Source organism: Pelophylax lessonae, assembly GCF_965119305.1.
Source record: "Pelophylax lessonae genome assembly, chromosome: 12".
NCBI lineage: Eukaryota > Metazoa > Chordata > Amphibia > Anura > Ranidae > Pelophylax > Pelophylax lessonae.
The window spans coordinates 116112607-116133838 of record NC_138779.1 but is presented as its reverse complement, the minus strand read 5'-3'; the positions used below and the strand labels follow the sequence as shown (position 1 = coordinate 116133838).

The following is a 21232-nucleotide window of genomic DNA, read 5'->3' as shown; positions in this document are numbered from 1 at the left end:
GCAGTGATTATGGGAAGTGTCATTGCAGGAACATAGGAAGAGAACATACGTCATTGTTGGGTGTTTGTAATTATCCAACTCTATTATACATTTTTGTCTGAAGTCTTAGTCATAGCAAACTTTTTCGGATGAATTGCTTCATAGTAGCATCACGTTCTTTATTGTAGTGTATGGGAAGCAGGCTCTATAGAAAATAGTTACTCAGGAAATTACTCAGTAAAGTTATGTCTGTGGAATTCCTGATGTATAGGAGAATCCACCAGGCAGCAGACAGTAAATGCCATGCCCATGATCTCAGATTGCACTCTACCTATGTCACTTCTTTTAATATAAATGACAAATAATTTCAATTACGCACATAGACAGCAAAAAAAAAAAAAAAAAAAGCACTATCTTTTCAATCTTGGCTGTATTCTTTCTACATCATAGACTCGGTTGCATATCCTATTTTTTTTTTTTTTTTTTTGGACCACAATGTACCTAGATTTCCTACCGTTACTGCAAAACTAAAAAGGCTGGCATAATGATACTCATGTAATTTTAGATCTTTAGTCAGTAGAGAAAAAGACAAAGAAGGCAAAAATATTGTCAAGTGATACCTTTTAGTGGCTAAGTAAAAATATTAAAAATACAACCTTTTACAAATTATTTCTTTAGAATATTAAATATTGAGTGGCAGAATAATTAAAATAAGATAATAATAGATTAAATGTTTTAAAGTTAAACTATGGAATTGTCATTTTGTCATTTTTCCTCCTAAACATAGCATGGGCATTCAGGCTTCGCATGGCTTGAGATCTGCTGGCATACTAATAATGCAGCGTTCTTATACCAGTATGGTTCAAGAGTGCTACCCTAAAATTGGCATAGCCCTCTAAAAGCACTTGTTTGAGATCTGATGGTATAAAATATGATATTCTAATATGGTTACTTCCAAGCTGTAGGGTTGGAGTATGTTTCTAATCTTTTCTCTGTGACTCTTTTTAACCTCTTAAAAAAAAAAAAAAAAAACCTTATAAAAATATCTCTCACTACTGTATATCTTTTTTTATTCAAAAAGGCTTATTTAAGTGTAGCATACCCCCTAAGGAGCTGCAAGTAAAATGGGATCCCCCACCCTGCACAGCCAGGCACACTAAATTTTCACGGTCTCCCAGAGTCAGAAAACAGTACAGTAATTTATTTTTTTTTTTTGGTTTTATTGAGGGGAATAAACTTGGGTGGGGATAGGGGTATTATGGGATGCCCACTTGACTTTAAACAACTTCAGGGACAATTCCCCTATGTATTATTATTATTATTATATTATTATTATACAGGATTTATATAGCGCCAACAGTTTGCGCAGCGCTTTACAGTGTGGGGGAAGACAATACAGTTATAGTGCAATTCAATACAGAAGGAATCAGAGGGCCCTGCTCGTTAGAGCTTACAATCTAGAAGGGAGGGTCAAGTGAAAAAAAAGGCAGTGTACAGTCTATATACACTCTTCACTTCCTCCAGCACACCTGCTTGCAGAAAATCTCAGCTGGGACACTTTAGTGGATCTGGCCAGATTAAAGCAAAAGCCCTTTACAAGCAGGGACCCCGGGCCCTTTGGTTGTGTAGCAAAGTCCAGTGTCCAGATAACATCACTGTGGCTACTGATCCCAGCACCACCTCTTTAGGCACTGCCAGACCACCTGGCTACAGCTGCCTATTTCACTAGCCCTCCTGGCTACTTCCCACAGTCCTCCCAGACTGACACACTCTCTCTCTCTCCACAGTCCTCCCAGACTGACATTCTCTCTCTCTCCACAGTCCTCCCAGACTGACATTCTCTCTCTCTCCACAGTCCTCCCAGACTGACATTCTCTCTCTCTCTCTCTCCACAGTCCTCCCAGACTGAGACTCTCTCTCTCTCCACAGTCCTCCCAGACTGACAGACACTCTCCCCACAGTCCTCCCAGACTGACAATCTCTCTCTCCACAGTCCTCCCAGACTGACACTCTCTCTCTCCACAGTCCTCCCAGACTGACACTCTCTCTCTCTCCACAGTCCTCCCAGACTGACAGACACTCTCCCCACAGTCCTCCCAGACTGACAATCTCTCTCTCCACAGTCCTCCCAGACTGACACTCTCTCTCTCCACAGTCCTCCCAGACTGACACTCTCTCTCTCCAGAGTCCTCCCAGACTGACACTCTCTCCCTCCACAATCCTCCCAGACTGACACTCTCTCTCTCCACAGTCCTCCCAGACTGACACACTCTCTCTCTCTCCACACTCCTCCCAGACTGAAACTCTCCCTCCCTCTCCCCACAGTCCTCCCAGACTGACACTCTCTCTCTCCACAGTCCTCCCAGACTGACACTCTCTCTCTCCACAGTCCTCCCAGACTGACACTCTCTCTCTCCATAGTCCTCCCAGACTGACACTCTCTCTCTCCACAGTCCTCCCAGACTGACACTCTCTCTCTCTCTCCACAGTCCTCCCAGACTGACACTCTCTCTCTCCACAGTCCTCCCAGACTGACACTCTCTCTCTCCACAGTCCTCCCAGACTGACACTCTCTCTCTCCACAGACCTCCCAGACTGACTCTCTCTCTCTCTCCACAGTCCTCCCAGACTGACACTCTCTCTCTCTCCACAGTCCTCCCAGACTGACACTCTCTCTTTATCTCTCTCTTCACAGTCCTCCCAGACTGACTCTCTCTCCACAGTCCTCCCAGACTGACACTATCTCTCTCTCTCCACAGTCCTCCCAGGCTGACACTCTCTCTCTCCACAATCCTCCCAGACTGCTCACTCACCAGCCCACCCAGCTGACTCCTCTGATATCCTGGACGTTCTGACCTGATGCCTCTGTGTTAAGTTCAAATTCAAAGATAAATTGCTCCAGAATGTCTAGGGCTGCAGGGGTTAGTGATGGATTGATTAAAATGTATTTACTGCTAGTTATGCTTTAATATCCATAGCCTACCTACAGGTTCAATTTGATCAATTCATTTTCAAATAATTTCCACAATTCCGTGACAGTGCTCATGCCTAGCTATTGGCTGCTCAGCTCAAAAACAACATTGCTGAACGAACCCACAATTTTCCCCATACTAGAACAATAAACATTTTTAGGTGGCTGTAGCAGAGGAAGGAACAGCGGTAGTGTTCTGGAGGGGATGAGTATTAGTGAGTCAGAGGAGCATGTAGATGTACAACATGTACACGAACACTGTCTCTTTCCACTTCAGCTCTGGAAGGTTTTACCCCCCTTCCTGACCAGGCCATTTTTTGCGATACGGCACTGCGTTGCTTTAACTGACAATTGCGCGGTCAGGCAATGCTGTACCCAAATAAAATTGATGTCTTTTTTTCCCTACAAATAGAGCTTTCGTTGGTGGTTTTTGATCACTTCTGTGGTTTTTATTTTTTGCCCTATGAACAAAAAAATGAAAAATACATAATTTTGAAATCAAAAACAATATTGTTTACTTTCTGCTATAAAACATACTCAATAAAAATAATTTAACCTCTTAAGCCCTAGGCCTATTTCTGACACTTTTTGTTTAAAAGTTAAAACCAGTATTTTTTCCTAGAAAACTACTTAGAACCCCCAAACATTAGAAAAAGGCGGGGCTTTGCGGGCCAGTGGGAGTAGAAGGATCAGAACCAAAACCAATTGTAAAATCAAAAATACATTTTATTGATATAGCAAGTAAAAAACAAGCATGGATTACCATGCATGTATGATAGCAACAAAATAACATACAAAATTGTTAAAATCAAATTCTAACTTCACTGTTTGTATAGAAACATATCCCACAAGGGATTAGAGCGAAAAACAAAGCCTGTGTAGGTGGATGATGGGTCTCAAGCTGAATTCGGTCACGGTAGGTCCCCAGCAAGCCGACGCGTATTATTATTATCTTCCGAACAGCTTATGCATCGCTACAGCCCTGTCGCTTAACACAAGTCACTGCTCAAAAAGGGTCAGTACAAAACTAGAGCCAAATACAAAAATATTCAGTAGCATGATGTATGTTGTATTATTAAACATGTAAACTGATATGTAATTACTTGTATTTATGTTACTCATAGAAACATCGGTCTGTTATGGTCTCTCAGGCCCTGAGGAAGCCTTAAGCGAAACGCTAATCATTTGTGGGATATGTTTCTATACAAACAGTGACGTTAGAATTTGATTTTAACAATTTTGTATGTTATTTTGTTGCTATCATATATGCATGGTAATCCATGCTTGTTTTTTACTTGCTATATCAATAAAATGTATTTTTGATTTTACAATTGGTTTTGGTTCTGATCCTTCTACTCCCACTGGCCCGCAAAGCCCCGCCTTTTTCTATCCCAATGTTTTTCACTAATCTTCAACAGGGGTAAGGGCCTATCTTACACGGCAATTTTATGTCTACAAACCCCCAAACATTATATATATTTTTTTAGCAAAGATGCTGGAGAATAAAATGGCGGTCATTGCAATATTTTTTGTCACGCTGTATTTGCACAGCGGTCTTTAAAACGCCATTTTTTGGGGAAAATTAGGAAAAATCACATTTCACTGCATTTAAAGAACTAAACAGTAAAGTTAGCCCATTTTTTTTGTATATTGTGAAAGATGATGTCACCCTGAGTAAATAGATACCCAACATGTTACGGTTTAAAATTGCACACACCCATGGAATGGCGACAAACTACAGTCAATAGAAATCTCAATAGGTGACGTTTTAAAAATTTTTAACGGTTACCAGTTTAGAGTTAGAGTGTAGCTCTTTTTTTTAAACTATTGCTCACGCTCTGGCGATCGCGGCGATACCTCACATGTGTGGTTTGAACATACGTTTTCTTTCGTGCGTGAGCTAACGGTGACGGGGCAGCTACATTTTTTTTTTCCTATTTATTTATTTTTTTTAACTTTATCACAGGTTTTTAAAAATAAAAAAAAAATCTGATCACTTTTATTGCTGTCACAAGCAATGTAAACATCCCTTGTGACAGCAATATGCAGTGACAGGTACTCTTTATGGAGGGATCGAGGGTCTAAAAGACCCTCGACCCCTCCACTACACTTCCATGTATTCAAAATGTCAAAAACAGCATTTTTGAATACAGTAGTTTTTTGAATCTGACGCCTTTTGCAGCAGAATAACCCGGATGTGACATCATGGACGCCGCCTCCGGGTTACGTCATCGGAGACCCGATCGAAGTCGCTTCCGGCTTAGATCGGGACTCCATCCAGCCGGCGGACGTGCCGGCTGGTTGCTCGGATCTCCCGGAGGAAGGGGAGACCCGGGCAGAGCGGCGGCGGGAGGGGGGGGCGTCCCCTCCTGCTCACCTAGGTAACGATCGAGAGGTCTAAACCACGGTATTGGGATGGTGCCTCTAGCTAATAAGTGTATATTGATTAATTTGCGCAAAAGTTATAGTGTCTACAAACTATAGGATACATTTATGGACTTTTAATTTTTTTTATTTTTTTACTAGTAATGGCGGTGAAGAGCGATTTTTAGCAGGACTGCGACATTGTGGCGGACAAATCTGACACTAAGTGACACTTTTTGGGGACCAGTGACACCAATACAGTGATCAGTGCTAAATAAAAATGCACTGTTACTGTATAAATTACACTGGCAGGCAAGGGGTTAACACCAGGGGCGCTCAAGGGGTAAAGTGTGCTCCTAGGGAGTGCTTTTTAACTGTGGGGGGAGTGGATGCACTAGAGGAAAAGAGAGATCTATGTTTTAGCTTAGCTGAAAAACAAGATCTCTCTTTTACTCCCTGACAGGACAGCGGTCTGCCATGTTTACATAAGCAGAACGCCGTTCTATCATGTCGCCGAACGGCCTGTGGGTCTCGGCGGCCATCGTGGCTGTCGGACCCACTAATTGACTCCTGCTGTGTCCAATCACAGCAGGAGTGGCGCTCCCTACATCTCATGCACAAAGTCACGTACATGCACTTGTTTTTGCGCAGCCAGGCCGCGCCACCGTAGTATGTATGCGGTGGGCGGTCCAGGACTGGTTAATGTAACCTATGCAATCCTTTTGTTATGTGACAAATATTTTTGGTAATTAAAGATTGTATACATGGTATTTAGTAAAAAAAAAAAAAAAAAAAAAAAAAAAAGATATCGAACAGCAGTTTAAAAAAAAAAAAATTTATTTTTTATAAAAATCACCTAAAGTTAAACAGATCCTAAACTATTAAAGTTTTCCTATAAGCCACAGCATTGGTTATAAATGTTTATTGTACTGTATATCTAAAAACTTACAGTATATACTATAAATACACACACATCAATATACACACTAGTGAAAATCTGATCAGAGATAACTATCCTTAAGTATTATTGGATTCTTCTGAAGCAGCGCACTCTGTTCCAATAAAATGTGCCGGAAAATCTCTATTCAGAATGAAAAAGTAATCTTTATAATACATCACCTTATGTAATGAAAGTCTGTACAGCTTACATAGCATATCGATGTATTCATTTATGTACCAACAGGGGAACTGATCTCTGATGTAATAAACAGTGCAAAATGAATGTTTTTAAGATTATTTAAATCTATCGAATTTAAAATTAAAACAATGTATATACAGTATATATTTTTTTTAGAATTTAAGCACTTTCTTTCTATGGCCTTTTTGTATAGTGAAGATACCACTAAAGTCCAATTTTCATTATATGTTTCTTGAAGTATTAATCTTCTATAATCTTCTATAATAAAGTACAAGTGTCTCTGCGTTCAGTCCCTGTGTCCGTGGGATTGCGCTACTGCGCATGTGCCCCACGGACAGCCGTTGGAACTTGGAGAGCAGAGACTTTGGGCGGCTGGGCGAAAATGTTGAAGCGGCGGGTGTGCGTGGGCACGCGGCGGGTTCGCGCTCGCACGCGAGAGCCGCTCGGTCAGCTCTGCGCGTGTCCCCGATGTTGCTAGGGCAACAGGGATGCTATGCGCAAACAAGTCTGTTTTTACAAATGTTTGACCACATATGTTCTAGCACCCGTTAATTTAACGGGCTTAATGTCTAGCTATTACATAAAAACCTAAAACTTGCTAGAACTAGCAGTCCTATCTTTTAGTTAGAAAGAGGACTAAGGTGTCCATTTATGAAACTGAGATGAGCAGTGATCCTGATGATCGCAGCTTATCTTTGGTTTATGAAACATGTTCTCCTCTGATCATCTCCAAACACGGAGAATCTGTCATTGACTGACACAGAAATGGCCAGTTTATAATGCTGCGATCTCCACACTTCACTGGCGATCTGTGCCAGAATTCACACTCCCGGATTCACCAGCCCAGAGGTGGAGAATAGGGGAGAGAAGATAGAATCTCAGAACTGAGGGGGAAGAAAAAAATTACTGACTTCCTTCTTCGTCGATCAGACCCCCAAGACAGTAAACATGTCCCACTACCATATTTATGTACATACAGTGTCTCATAAAAGTAAGTACACCCCTCACATTTTTGTAAATATTTTATTATATCTTTTCATGTGACAACACTGAAGAAATGACACTTTGCTACAATGTAAAGTAGTGAGTGTACAGCTTGTATAAAAGTGTAAATTTGCTGTCCCCTCAAAAAAACTCAGCACACAGCCATTAATATCTAAGCCGCTAGCAACAAAAATGAGTACACCCCTAAGTGAAATTGTCCAAATTTGGCCAAAGTGTCAATATTTTGTGTGGCCATCATTATTTTCCAGCACTGCCTTATCCCTCTTGGGAATGGAGTTCACCAGAGCTTCGCAGGTTGCCACTGGAGTCCTCTTCCACTCCTCCATGATGACATCACGGAGCTGGTGGATGTTAGAGACCTTGCGCTCCTCTGTCTTCTGTTTGACGATGCCCCACAGATGCTTAATAGGGTTTAGGTCTGGAGACATGGCCAGTGCATTGTGGTACCCATTGGGATATGTTGAAAATCTTAGTGTCCCTTCCTGGTAAACATTACAATTCGTGAGAGGATGTGCGGCGTTCTGTGCCCCGTCCAGTGTATTGAGCGCCACCTCACTTCCGGTGGAAACCAGACGTGACCTTGTAAAGTCTAGCCACGTCCAAAGCGAGGCTTGGAACGCACGCCGCCGCCATTTTGGTTGGATGCCGGAAGTCTGTTACAGGTGCAATACAATTTTTTATTTCCTTCTGGGGGTATAAATATCAGAGATTCCTCAATCATAATTAGGCAAGATCCTTTGAAATTGTTCGCTGTAACGAAACGCGTCATCTCATCATAGGCAGCCTGTCTTGACTACTACTTTGGTGTTTTACCCATGGATGCTTGTAAGTGCATGTCTGCTTTTTAATAAACCTTTTGTAGCAGTTTTACACTATGTACTTTCCTTTGGCTTATTTACATGCTACATGGTGAATGAGGGACTTATCCTTCCTCCTCTCCATTGACTGTCGACCTATGAGAACATCTGCTGGTAACATCCATTTCAGAGGAATCCAGGATTTTGTTTGCCAAGCTCATCTGACCTGTTTGCTATACGGCGATATAGGTCCATGCGATTTGGTAGGGCATATATAATTCGTTTCATCTGGTGACGGGTTCGGACCACCACTTTGATCATCTTTACCAGTGCTGGGCTCCATACTTCATCTGTGTGGATTGTGCTTGATAAGCTTGTTTGACCTATATGCCATTATAGATCCATGCGATTTGGTAAGAGCATATAGTATTTACCCCATCCGGTGACGGGATTTGACTGCCACTCTGATCATCTCTACCGTTTCTTGGGTTTCATACTTCACTTGTGGATTCAGTGTGTGTTTTTTGCACACTTTTATTTGCTTTATGGGACTTTTTTCACTTTATTTTGTGATATCTGTATGACCTTTATACATCACCATACTGATTTATGGGACTTTTTCATTATGGATAGGATGTTATGCTTATTCCGTATGTACATGTAATGCAAATAATCAATGTTCACTAATTATTTTTAGCGCTACACTTATGTTTTACTTTGCATCACCATTACCCTCAGCTTCCTTAGCAAGGCAGTGGTCATCTTGGAGGTGTGTTTGGGGTCGTTATCATGTTAGAATTCTGCCCTGCGGCCCAGTCTCCGAAGGGAGGGGATCATGCACTGCTTTAGTATGTCACAGTACATGTTGGCATTCATGGTTCTCTCAATGAACTGTAGCTCCCCAGTGCTAGAAGCACTCATGCAGCCCCAGACCATGACACTCCCACCACCCTGCTTGACTGTAGACAAGGCACACTTGCGGGCCTTCTTGCATCATCTTTAGTAGAGGCTTCCTTCTGGGATGACAGCCATGTAGACCAATTTGATGCAGTGTGCGGCGTATGGTCTGAGCACTGACAGGCTGACCCCCCCAGCCCTTAAACCTCTGCAGCAATGCTGGCAGCACTCATACATCTATTTCCCAAAGACAACCTCTGGATAGGATGCTGAGCATGTGCACTCAACTGCTTTGGTCGACCATGGCGAGGCCTGTTCTGAGTGGAACCTGTCCTGTTAAACCGCTGTATGGTCTTTGCCATTGTGCTGCAGCCCAGTTTCAGGGGCTTGGCAATCTTCCTATAGCCTAGGCCATCTTTATGTAGAGCAACAATTCTTTTTTTCAGATCCTCAGAGAGCTCTTTGCCATGAGGTGCCATGTTGAACTTCCAGTGACCAGTATGAGAGATTGAGAGGGATCACCAAATTTAACACACCTGCTCCCCATTCACACCAGAGACCTTGTAACTAACAAGTCACATCACACCGGGGAGGGAAAATGCCTAATTGGGCCCGTTTTGGACATTTTCACTTAGGGGTGTACTCACTTTTGTTGCCAACGGTTTAGACATTAATGGCTGTGTATTATTAACATTAGGTGGGGGTCTTCTTTGAGAATTCCTGTGTACTCAGCAGTGATAATTTACCGCTGCTTAATAAATGGGCACCAGAGTGTTTCAGTGATTTTCTTGTACTGTAATCTCGCTATGTCTCACGAGATTACAGGCAGCCCATTTACTTTTACATGGATCTCTGCAATTTTCAGAGGAAAAACTTCTCCTCGGTTCTTCCTCTGAGAAGTGAAGTTCTCCACTTCATAAACAGGGTGCCTGGGGAGACAATTTTCCTCTGAGAACTGCTGAGAACTGAACGGAGAAAAAAATTCTCAGTTTTTTAAACTAATGGTGGGCTGGGCATATTTTTTAACCACTTCCAAACCGCCCCACGCATATACTGTGTACTGTGGCAGGGCAGCCCTTCAGTGCAAAATCACATACCTGTACATCATTTTTTGTTCCAGGCCTGGGGCACGCATGCGCGCTGCCGGTGACCCGCTTCTGCTGTGATTTGACACAGCAGGAGCAAATTAGCGGGTCCGGCAGGTCCGATGTTCATCGGTTTTCTGTCAAAAGAGGCAACTCATCAAAATCTCCAATTACGTCACTTCCGGTGACTCTCCAGCAACAGTAATTCCAGATTTCAATGACTTGGCTATTTTCACAGACACCGGCAGCCTATATACTACGGTACACGATGACTTGTCTGTTCTGACAGAACACCAGCTAAGGAGTAAAAAAGTTGTCACTTCCTCGGAGGCGGCCATGTTGTTGGTTAACCACTTCTGGACAGGAAGGATTTGCCCCCTTAATGACCAGGCCATATTTTGCGATTCAGCATTGCAATAATTTAACGGACAATTGCGCGGTCGTGCGACGCTGTACCTAAATAGAAATTGATGTTCTTTTTCCCAAATAGAGCTTTCTTTTGGTGGTATTTGATCACCTGTGCGATTTTTACTTTTTGCGCTATAAACAAAAAAAGAGCGACAATTCTGAAAAAAAAAAAAAACAATATTTTTCTCTTTCTGCTATATAACATTTCCAATTTTTTAACATTTTAGGCCAATTTGTTTTCTGCTACATATTTGTGGTAAAAAAAATCGCAATAAGCGTATTTTGATTGGTTTGCGCAAAAGTTATCGCGTCTACAAACTACAGGAAAGATTTATGTCATTTTAATATTTTTTTTTTTTTTTACTAGTAATGGCGGCGATATGCGATTTTTAGCGGGACTGCAACATTGCGGCGGACAGATCGGACCCCTAACTGACATTTTTGACGCTTTTGGGGGGACCAGTGACATTACTACAGTAATCAGTGCTCAAAATATGCACTGTTACTGTAATAATGACACTGGCAGGGAAGGGGTTAACACTGTAGGTGATCAAGGGGTTAAATGTGAGCCTAGGGGGATTCTAACTCTATGGGGGATAGGCTTGTGAAATGATGACAGAGACCTGCGATCCTACATAGAAGGATCACAGGCGCTCTGTGATCATTCCAGAGAGAACAACGGTCAGCTGTGTTTACAACAGCTGACCGTTCTTCTCTGTCAGCAGGGAATGATTGCGGGTGCCAGGCGGCAATTGGAGCCACCTGCCCCATGCATCAGAGTTCCCCGCGTGCTCGCTCCCTAGCTGCAGGCATGCGACCGATGTATACCTACATCGGTTCGCACACGAGGGGCTGCCTGCCACAGCATAAATGTGGCGGGCAGTCCTTAACCGGTTAAACTAACAATATTCTTTCATTATATATTGCACCGTAGTATATAGGCTGCCCCTGCCCGTGTTCTGTGAAAACAGCCAAGTCACTGAAATCTGCAATTACTGCTGCTGGAGAGTCACTGGAAGTGACATGATTGGAGATTTTGACGAGTTGTCTTTTTTGACAGAACACCGACACCCGGCGAACGTTTCGGAAAGAGGTAGACTGTAAACAGGGCAGATCACTGATCTTCCCCCAGTCAAAGCATCCCCCCACAGAGTTAGGAAGCACTCCCAGGGAACACATTTAACCCTTTGATCGACCCCCCTGATGTTAACCCCTTCCCTGCCAGTGTTATTAGTACAATGACAGTGCATTTGTTTTTAGCACTGATCACTGTATTGGTGTCACTGGTCCCCCAAAAGTGTCACTTAGTGTCAGATTTGTCCGCCACAATGTTACAGTCCTGCTAAAAATCGTTAAACACCACCATTTACAAGTAAAATAAAAAAAATTCCATAAATCTATCCCATAGTTTCTAGACGCAATCATTTTTGCGCAAACCAATAAATATACGCTTATTGGGTTTTTACCAAAAACATGTAGCAGAATACATATTTGCCTAAACTACTGAAGAAATTTGTTTTTTTTTATTGGATCTGTTTTATAGCGTAAAGTAAAAAATATTGTTTTTTTCTTTTTTTATTCAAAATTGTCGGTCTTTTTTTTTTTCAAAATTTTCTTTTATAGCGCAAAAAAATAAAAATAAACGCAGAGGTGATCAAGTACCACGAAAAGAAAGCTCTATTTGTGGGGAAATAAAAATATTAATGTTATTTGGTTACAGTGTCGCACGACCACGCAATTGTCAGTTAAATTAATGCAGTGCCGTGTCGCAAAAAATGTCCTGGTCATGAAGAGGGGTAAACCTTCCGGGGCTGATGTGGTTAATGAAAGTTATTGCTTATTATCAAATATTAAAATTCCTCTGTCATTTCTACTCCCAGGAATCAATGCTCAAGCTCGTAGACTACAGAAGAGTCGCTCGCGGGCAGCTTCTGGTGGAAACGCCCCACTAAGAGAGAGAGAAGAAAGCATCTCCCTGCGTCGCAGCATAAGTGACATCAACCTAAACAGCAAGAAGCGAAGGGAGCGGAAGAGCATAAAGAGCATGGTAACCAATGACACAGATGCTGGGCAAGATGGAGATCCAAATCAAAAGGACGGAACGCAGAATTCAGCTGAAAGGAATAGCAGTGTTCATGGTACAGATGACCCTACAGACCAACCTGATTTGGACTTTGAACGTTTTACTCAGTATTTGATTCAACCCCCATCAGAGCATCCATACTTTCTTCTACTGCAAGGCTATAGTATAGATTTGGTGAGCACCTATTTTTTTCTTTTCTATTGTTCCCCAAGAATGGTTTCTAAACTTTTCTTCTAGTAAATAATAAACAGCACAAACAGATTGCTTGAATCGTTTTCCTAATAAGTGAAGAAGTTAAAAAGTTAGTCTCCATTCACAATTGTGCGACATTTGGACAAATAAAGTGGCATGACAAGTTGCAGGGCATTGTTTTCAATGGCACCCGTTCAGATTGGTGTGACCTAAAGTCACAGCGACTTTGAAAAGATGCCTGCACTACTTTGAGGCAACTTTTGATGCAACTTAGTGCCAGAGAGTGTAAAGTCGCACTGGAAATCGTGCAACTTTGGAGTCGCGCAAGTGTGAATGAAGCCTTAACCACTTAAATACCAGGCCGTTTTACCCTCCTCCTGCCCAAGCCAATTTTCAGATTTCAGCGCTGTCGCACATTGACAATTGCGCAGTCATGCAACACGGTACCCAAACCTAAGTTTTGTCATTATGTTCACACAAATAGAGCTTCCTTTTGGTGGCATTTAGCCACCACTGTTTTTTTTTTATTTTTATTTTTTTCTAAATATATATAAAAAGACTGAACATTTTGAAAAAAAAAAAAAAAACACGTTTTTCTTTGTTTCTGATCTAAAATTTTGCAAATAATTAATTTTTCTTCCTAAATTTAGCCCAAAATGTATTCTGTTATAAATGTAAAAATGTATTCTGTCCACAAACTATGGTGTATATATCTAAAAAATGTATCAATCCTGATGTACTAACGGACTATCTCATTTCTTGAGGCCCAAAAATGCCAGGACAGCAGAAATACCCCCCAAGTGACCCCTTTTTGGAAAGTAGACTGTCCACAGTATTTAGTAAGAAGCATGGCAGGTTTTTTGAAGTTAAAGGTTTTTTTACATACTGTCACCAGTGCAGTACAGCATTACCATATAACTGGTTTGGTGGTGATCAGGAACACTGACTGGTGAAATTTTTTTTTTTTTCAATTCTTTTTATTTTTTATTACATTTTTTTTTTTTTTTACAAACTCATTGTGACCAGAGCAATAACATGTTACTATAGTAACATTGTAATGATCTGGGGAAGTGATCAGGATTTTTTTTTTTTTTTGTCTTTTACACATTATGTTTGCTAATAGCAACGTATTACATTGCTATAAGCAAAGATTTTACTGAATGAAATTGTTTCAGTCAGTCTAATTGTGATTAGCTGTGATTGGTCAAAGCTAATCACATGGTACAGATGGTCTGTTATTAGCCCTGTCTGTAACATGTAATCAAACTGACCAATCACAGCTAGCCACACATTTGTACACATTGGATGGCTTGAAAGGAAGCCATCCATTGTGTACAACTGTCATGTGACCAGCTGTGATACGTCAAGGTGGTCACATGAGCCAGTACTCGAATCAGTCATTGGCCGTGTCCCGTGAACACAGCCAGGGACAGATCGCACCAATGCGCGGCCTCGCGATTGCCACATCCTGACAGGACATCCTATGTTGCCCAGTCAGGATGGGAGATCCACCGCCCAGCCATCATTTTGCTATGGGCCGGATGGCTAGTGGTTAAAACAGCCTTTCTCAATCAGGGCTCCACCCAAAGTTTCTAGGGGTTTCTTGACTAAGGAGCAATTTTTGCCTCTCCGATATAGTAAGCTTCCATTGACACTAATATTCTTTTTGGCTATCCGTTCCCACCCGCTGACTACAAATGTAAGCAGCAGCCTTCTTACTTACCATCCAACTAATGTACAGTGAGGTATAGATAAAATAATTATTAGCTGGGGTTCCCTAAGACCGGAAAGTTATTTCAAGGGTTCCTCCAATTTTAGAGAAAAGCTTAAATTGTCACTAAACCATCATCATAAAAAAACTATCAATAAATGCTGTATTACATGTTGTTCATACTCACTATGGGATTCATTTTCTGTGTTCTGCAAAATACGTGGTTGATCCTGCTGTTCACTGTCTCCTCCTTCTGCCCAAATTCCCAATTCAGCTCGGGATTTTGCAGAACAGTGTTGGCAGCTCTGCACATGCTCAGTTTTCAGTAAATGTTTATGTTGAGCATTTCCTCCCTATTACATCTGAGCAGCCCATGTGACTATAGAGTCACACATGTGGGCGTATACACACCAGCCCACTCCCCCCTCCTCCCCTATGCCATCTAACCAGCTAAACACAACAGAGTATGGGATATTACATTTACAGTCAGGTCCATAAATATTGGGACATCGACACAATTCTTATCTTTTTGGCTCTATACACCACCACAATGGATTTGAAATGAAAAAAAAAAAAAACCAAGACGTGCTTTAACTGCAGACTTTCAGCTTTAATTTGAGGGTATTTACATCCAAATCAGGTGAACGGTGTAGGAATTACAACGGTTTGTATATGTGCCTCCAACTTTTTAAGGGACCAAAAGTAATGGGACAATTGGCTGCTCAGCTGTTCCATGGCCAGGTGTGTGTTATTCCCTCATTATCCTATTTACAAGGAGCAGATAAAAGGTCCAGAGTTCATTTCAAGTATGCTATTTGCATTTGGAATCTGTTGCTGTCAACTCTCAATATGAAATCCAAAGAGCTGTCTCTATCAGTGAAGCAAGCCATCATTAGGCTGAAAAAAACCAAAACAAACCCATCAGAGAGATAGCAAAAACATTTAGGTGTGGCCAAATCAACTGTTTGGAACATCCTTAAAAAGAAAGAACGCATCGGTGAGCTCAGCAACACCAAAAGACCTGGAAGACTATGGAAAACAACTGTGGTGGATGACCGAAGATTTCTTTCCCTGGTGAAGAAAACACCCTTCACAACAGTTGGCCAGATCAAGAACACTCTCCAGGAGGTAGGTGTATGTGTGTCAAAGTCAACAATCAAGAGAAGACTTCACCAGAGTGAATACAGAGGGTTCACCACAAGATGTAAACCATTGGTGAGCCTCAAAAACAGGAAGGCCATATTAGAGTTTGCCAAACAACATCTAAAAAAGCCTTCACAGTTCTGGAACAACATCCTATGGACAGATGAGACCAAGATCAACTTGTACCAGAGTGATGGGAAGAGAAGAGTATAGAGAAGGAAAGGAACTGCTCATGATCCAAAGCATACCACCTCATCAGTGAAGCATGGTGGTGGTAGTGTCATGGCGTGGGCATGTATGGCTGCCAATGGAACTGGTTCTCTTGTATTTATTGATGATGTGACTGCTGACAAAAGCAGTAGGATGAATTCTGAAGTGTTTTGGGTAATATTATCTGTCATATTCAGCCAAATGCTTCAGAACTCATTGGACGGCGCTTCACAGTGCAGATGGACAATGACCCGAAGCATACTGCAAAAGCAACCGAAGAGTTTAAGGGAAAGAAGTGGAATGTTATGCAATGGCCAAATCAATCACCTGACCTGAATCCGATTGAGCATGCATTTCACTTGCTGAAGACAAAACTGAAGGGAAAATGCCCCAAGAACAAGCAGGAACTGAAGACAGTTGCAGTAGAGGCCTGGCAGAGCATCACTAGGGATGAAACCCAGCGTCTGGTGAGGTCTATGCATTCCAGACTTCAGGCTGTAATTGACTGGAAAGGATTTTCAATCAAGTATTAAAACGTGAAAGTTTGATTTATGATTGTTAATCTGTCCCATTACTTTTGGTCCCTTAAAAAGTGGGAGGCACACATACAAACTGTTGTAATTCCTACACCGTTCACCTGATTTTGATGTAAATACCCTCAAATTAAAGCTGAAAGTCTGCAGTTAAAGCACATCTTGTTTGTTTCATTTCAAATCCATTGTGGTGGTGTATAGAGCCAAAAAGATTAGAATTATGTCGATGTCCCAATTATTATGGATCTGACTGTATATTGATGGAGGCTTCACCTCCCTCTTATTTTAAGACACAGGCTGGATGGGCATGACACAGCCTGTGACTAACAGAAATATGCCCAAACCTTTTTTTTTTTTTTTATTGCCAAAAAAATAATAAAGATTTGATTTCAAATATAAATTTGTTATATTTACAAATTAAGGTAACTGGCGAAAACAGTTAATTGATATTAGTTATTTTTACCCTGTATCCCAAAGGCTGTTTTTTTTTTTTTAAATTGGGACTAGCAGCAGAGGTCTAGAAGCTCCTCCTGTTGATGTTTCCCTGCAGATAGGCTGGAAAAGGTCTGGGCTATGTAACAGCTGTATATCGATTAAAATAAGGGTACTTTAGTTTTTGTTTTTTGTTTTTTTAATTAAAATAATTACAGTGCCATCTTCCACATACAGAAAGCGGGGTGACAATGCAATTTAAACAGTGTGTTAGTATCACTTTAAGGTAACTGGTGAAAACAGTTAGAATAAGTAATTTCAAGTACTTTCTTTATTGGATATTTTATACTGGTGCGGTGGTTAGGAAATATTTAAAGCATGCACAAAACTGCTTCAGCTCGTGTATATTTTGGGAACATTTTGCTTGAGCAATCTCCTTTAGGACATCAACACAAGGAGCTTGAAATATTGTTAGATATATTTATCCTTTTCGGAGAAGGTTTTATTTAATTAAATATTCCCCATATCCACTTTAATTATAATCCGTCCTTATGTAGAAAACATTTTTTTATGTAACCAAAACGTTTTTATTTCATCTATTAAAATGTAAATGTAAAATGCTAATAATAACAAAATTCCACCAAGCTCCTAAAGTGACCAAATACAATATTCTGTAACATTTCTATCTGTGCTGATACTAAATATGAAAATATAATCAAAAAGGTAAAAAAAATCATCATTGTCACACTAATAATAATTCACAGTAGTGCTACTGTGGATTATTATTAGTTTGACACTGATTATTTTTTTTACCTTTTTGTTTAACCACTTTACCACTAGAGCATTTTGCTGTCTTACGTCTGGGCCACTTTTTGCGATTCGGCGCTGTGCGAATTTAACTGACAATTGCGCAGTCGTGCGACAACGTACCCAAACGAAATTGATGTCCTTTTTTTCCCACAAACAGAGCTTTCTTTTGGTGGTGTTTGATCACTTGTGCGATTTTTACTTTTTGCGCTATAAACAAAAAAAGAGCGTTTATTTTGAAAAAATAACAATATTTTTAACATTTTTTTATATGAAATTCCCCCAAAAAAAGATGTAAAAAATAATTTTTTTTTAAATTTTTGGCCAATTTGTTTTCTGCTACCCATGTTTGGTAAAAAAATCGCAATAAGCGTATTTTGATTGGTTTGCGCAAAAGTTATTGAGTTTACTAACAAAGGGAAAGATTTATGTAATTTTTGGTGTTTTTTTTTAACGAGTAATGGCGGCGATCTGCGATTTTTTTGCGGGACTGTGACATTGCGGCGGACAGATCGGACCCTTGACTGACATTTTTGACACTTTTGGGGTTACCAGTGACATTACTGCAGTAATCAGTGCTATAAATATGCACTGTTACTGTAAAAATGACACTGGCAGGGAAGGGGTTAATTTTATTGGAGAGGGAGGGGTTAATGTAGGCCTGGTGCTTACTGACGTGTGGGGGGGGGGGAGGTGACTGTGTAAGACAGGGACAGATCGGATGTCCAGCTATGCTGAACACTCCGATCTGTCACTCCCTGTCACTGAGGAGATCCGCCCGCTTGTGTTTACACAGGCGGGCGGATCTCCACACTAGATCCCCGACGATCGGGGCAGAGCAGCGGCGATCGCCGCTGCTCCTCCCCTGGCCCGACTCCCGCTGTGAATGAAAACAGCGGGAGCGCGCCTCCGGCGGCGCGCGAGCGTCGCCTACAGGGGAGGAGTCTGGCGACGTAGGTCTACGTTGTCAGACGGGAACGAGCCACTTTGCCGCAGTACTATTCCAGTACTCAGCGGTAAAGTGGTTAAAATGTAAAATGTCACCTCACAGTCACCTGTGCCTATTAAAACTTACTTTTTTCTATATCTTTCTAAAGGTTTTATAACTATACAAGGTAACCAGATGGGTGTATCACGTTCCTTCTCACAAAATATGTCCTATCTTATTTTAATTCTATTGATTTCTATTGTATTTTCTAAAAAGTGCATACAAAAAAAATCCTCCTTAAAAGCTGTACATATTTTAGCAAACGCATGACTTGGTTGGGAACAATGTGCACAACAAATGGAGACATGTGCTTGGTGATCTAGAAAAAAACTACCACTTTCAATTCTTACACACTCTGTATTTATTTCTTTTTACGGGATTGGATTTATATTTAAGATATATTTTTATCACTATTTTCTTGCTTAGTTTGACAGTAATGAGGATTTGTATAGCACATCTTGTTTTGGTTACATGTTTCTTGTTCCACTATTCAGGTGATCAGAGTGCTGTTCTTTTATTCTTTTATTTGAACCTTGCTCTAGCACCCCAACATGAGAATCTCTCTGGTTTTTATGGTTAACGCCATTTACTTACTAAGGTGTGCTTAGGGCTTCTTACTAACTTTTAATCACAATATAGGATAACACTACCCTCGTTGGGGTTATCCAGCATAACACACAAGACAAACCTTTCTCACCTAATAGGCTATTTCATTACAGCTTCTCCAGTTCCAACCTCTTTACACACAGTCCTAGTTTTCTCACCTGTTCACTCCCTTAGCAGTAATGGCTTACCCAAGAGCCTTGCCTACTACAGTGGACCAAACCCACCTGTCTCTAATTATTATATATAGGATTTATATAGCGCCGACAGTTTACGCAGCGCTTTACAACTTGAGGGTAGATAGTACAAATACAGTACACTTTAATGCAGTAGGAATCAGAGGGCCCTGCTCGTTACAGCTTACAATCTAAGATCAGAGTCTAAATTTACCTGGTCTGGTCTCTTAAGCCTCGTACACACGCGTTGAAAATCAGCAGGGAATTTTCGTCCGACGACCGATCTGCCGATTTTCGGCTTGTTAGTATGATGCTTCCGACAACCGACTCCGACTTTTCGGCCAAAAAAAATCTGGTGTGCAGGCTATAAAATTTTTGTCCGCTGTCAAAACACGGCCGATTTTCGTGCAGTCAGTACAGATTTCGACAGGGAACAATCTTATGAGCAAGTCTGGGCATGCTCAGAGAAGAAAGAACACAAAGAAAGCAAACCAACACATGAGATCACTTCTGAAGCAGATTTTTGTTGGGCGAGAAAATTAGTGTGCAGTCTAGGCACATTCCAACCAACAAAACACAAGACTGGACAAAAGACGGACGATCGGTCGGCCGATAATAGTTGCGTGTGTACGGGGCTTAAGGCACCATTTCCTTGTCCCAACCATGGCTTTTCTAGTATCTTTCTTTAAACATTTTCATTATGACAGTCAGTGTTTCTGTGACTGTGACTCATGTCCATTGTACCATAAAAGGAAAGGTTACAGAGTTTCTGCCTAAACCTGTTCACAGTTCCCAAAAGATCTAAAAACACTCAATATCCTCATTCAAGTACACAAATTCTGCATGGAATCTAGCAGGTCAGTCAGTGCTTCCCTCCATTTGACACACTTTTCGGCCTCTAGGTACATCAAGGATGCCTACTTTCATGTTCTCACTTTTTCAGCACATCAATGCCAACCGTGTCCTGCTGTAAGCACACTATCCTTTCGGTTTTTTGCCCTTCTCTTTGGACTGTTCACTAAATTTTATGTATTCCCCCACGTGCTAGTCCCTGTGCTTGCTCTGCTTTTCTTGCAGGGCATTTCCTTTGGGATATAACCTCCTGCTGAAAGAACAGCTGACTCAGACCCTGTTAGCCAATGTCCAAAGAACTGTGCGCACTCTTTAAAGTTTGGGTTAGGTCATGAACCTTCAGTCAGCCCTCAATTCATGTATCTAGGTCTTCTACCTACCCTACCCACTTACATGGTAAAGCACTTAAGCCCGCTGACGAAGTCTATGACGCAACGCGTACGGGGGAGGAGCCTGCACGTCATCACGCTGATTCCCGGAGGTAGCAGGAAGTGTTGAGTTACTCGGAAAGCTTGCACTGCTTAAGTGCTTTACCATATAAGTGCGATTTCATCTTATGTAAATAAATAGCCTTTATTAAGACAGAGAGCACTAGATTTCCTTCTTATTTTTTCGCCGGATGCCATATATATCTTGAGAGATTATCTGGAAGCGGTGACTGGAGGGCTTACCAGGCGACTGTGATTTACCCAATGCGTTTTTGACTCTCAGGAGTCTGTCTTTGAGGTGAGCTGCTAACCTTACATTTGACACTTGGATCACTTGGAGTGAAGCATGCAGCACTTTTGATCACACTCACAGATGAAGATTCCATTTATTATTGTGTCACTTTATTTGCACTGTGTATTGGGACTTTTT

At 41.3% G+C, this 21232-nt stretch overlaps 1 protein-coding gene across 3 annotated transcripts in view; it reads left to right on the top strand.

Moving 5' to 3' along the window:
- RASIP1 (Ras interacting protein 1) overlaps nucleotides 1-21232 on the top strand; it is a 187963-nt gene that overhangs the window by 87693 nt on the left and 79038 nt on the right. For all 3 annotated transcript variants that reach the window (XM_082273509.1, XM_082273507.1, XM_082273508.1), the window contains exon 4: nucleotides 12525-12901. In XM_082273509.1, the coding sequence (XP_082129635.1) occupies nucleotides 12525-12901 (377 nt within the window). The remainder of the gene's footprint in view (nucleotides 1-12524; nucleotides 12902-21232) is intronic.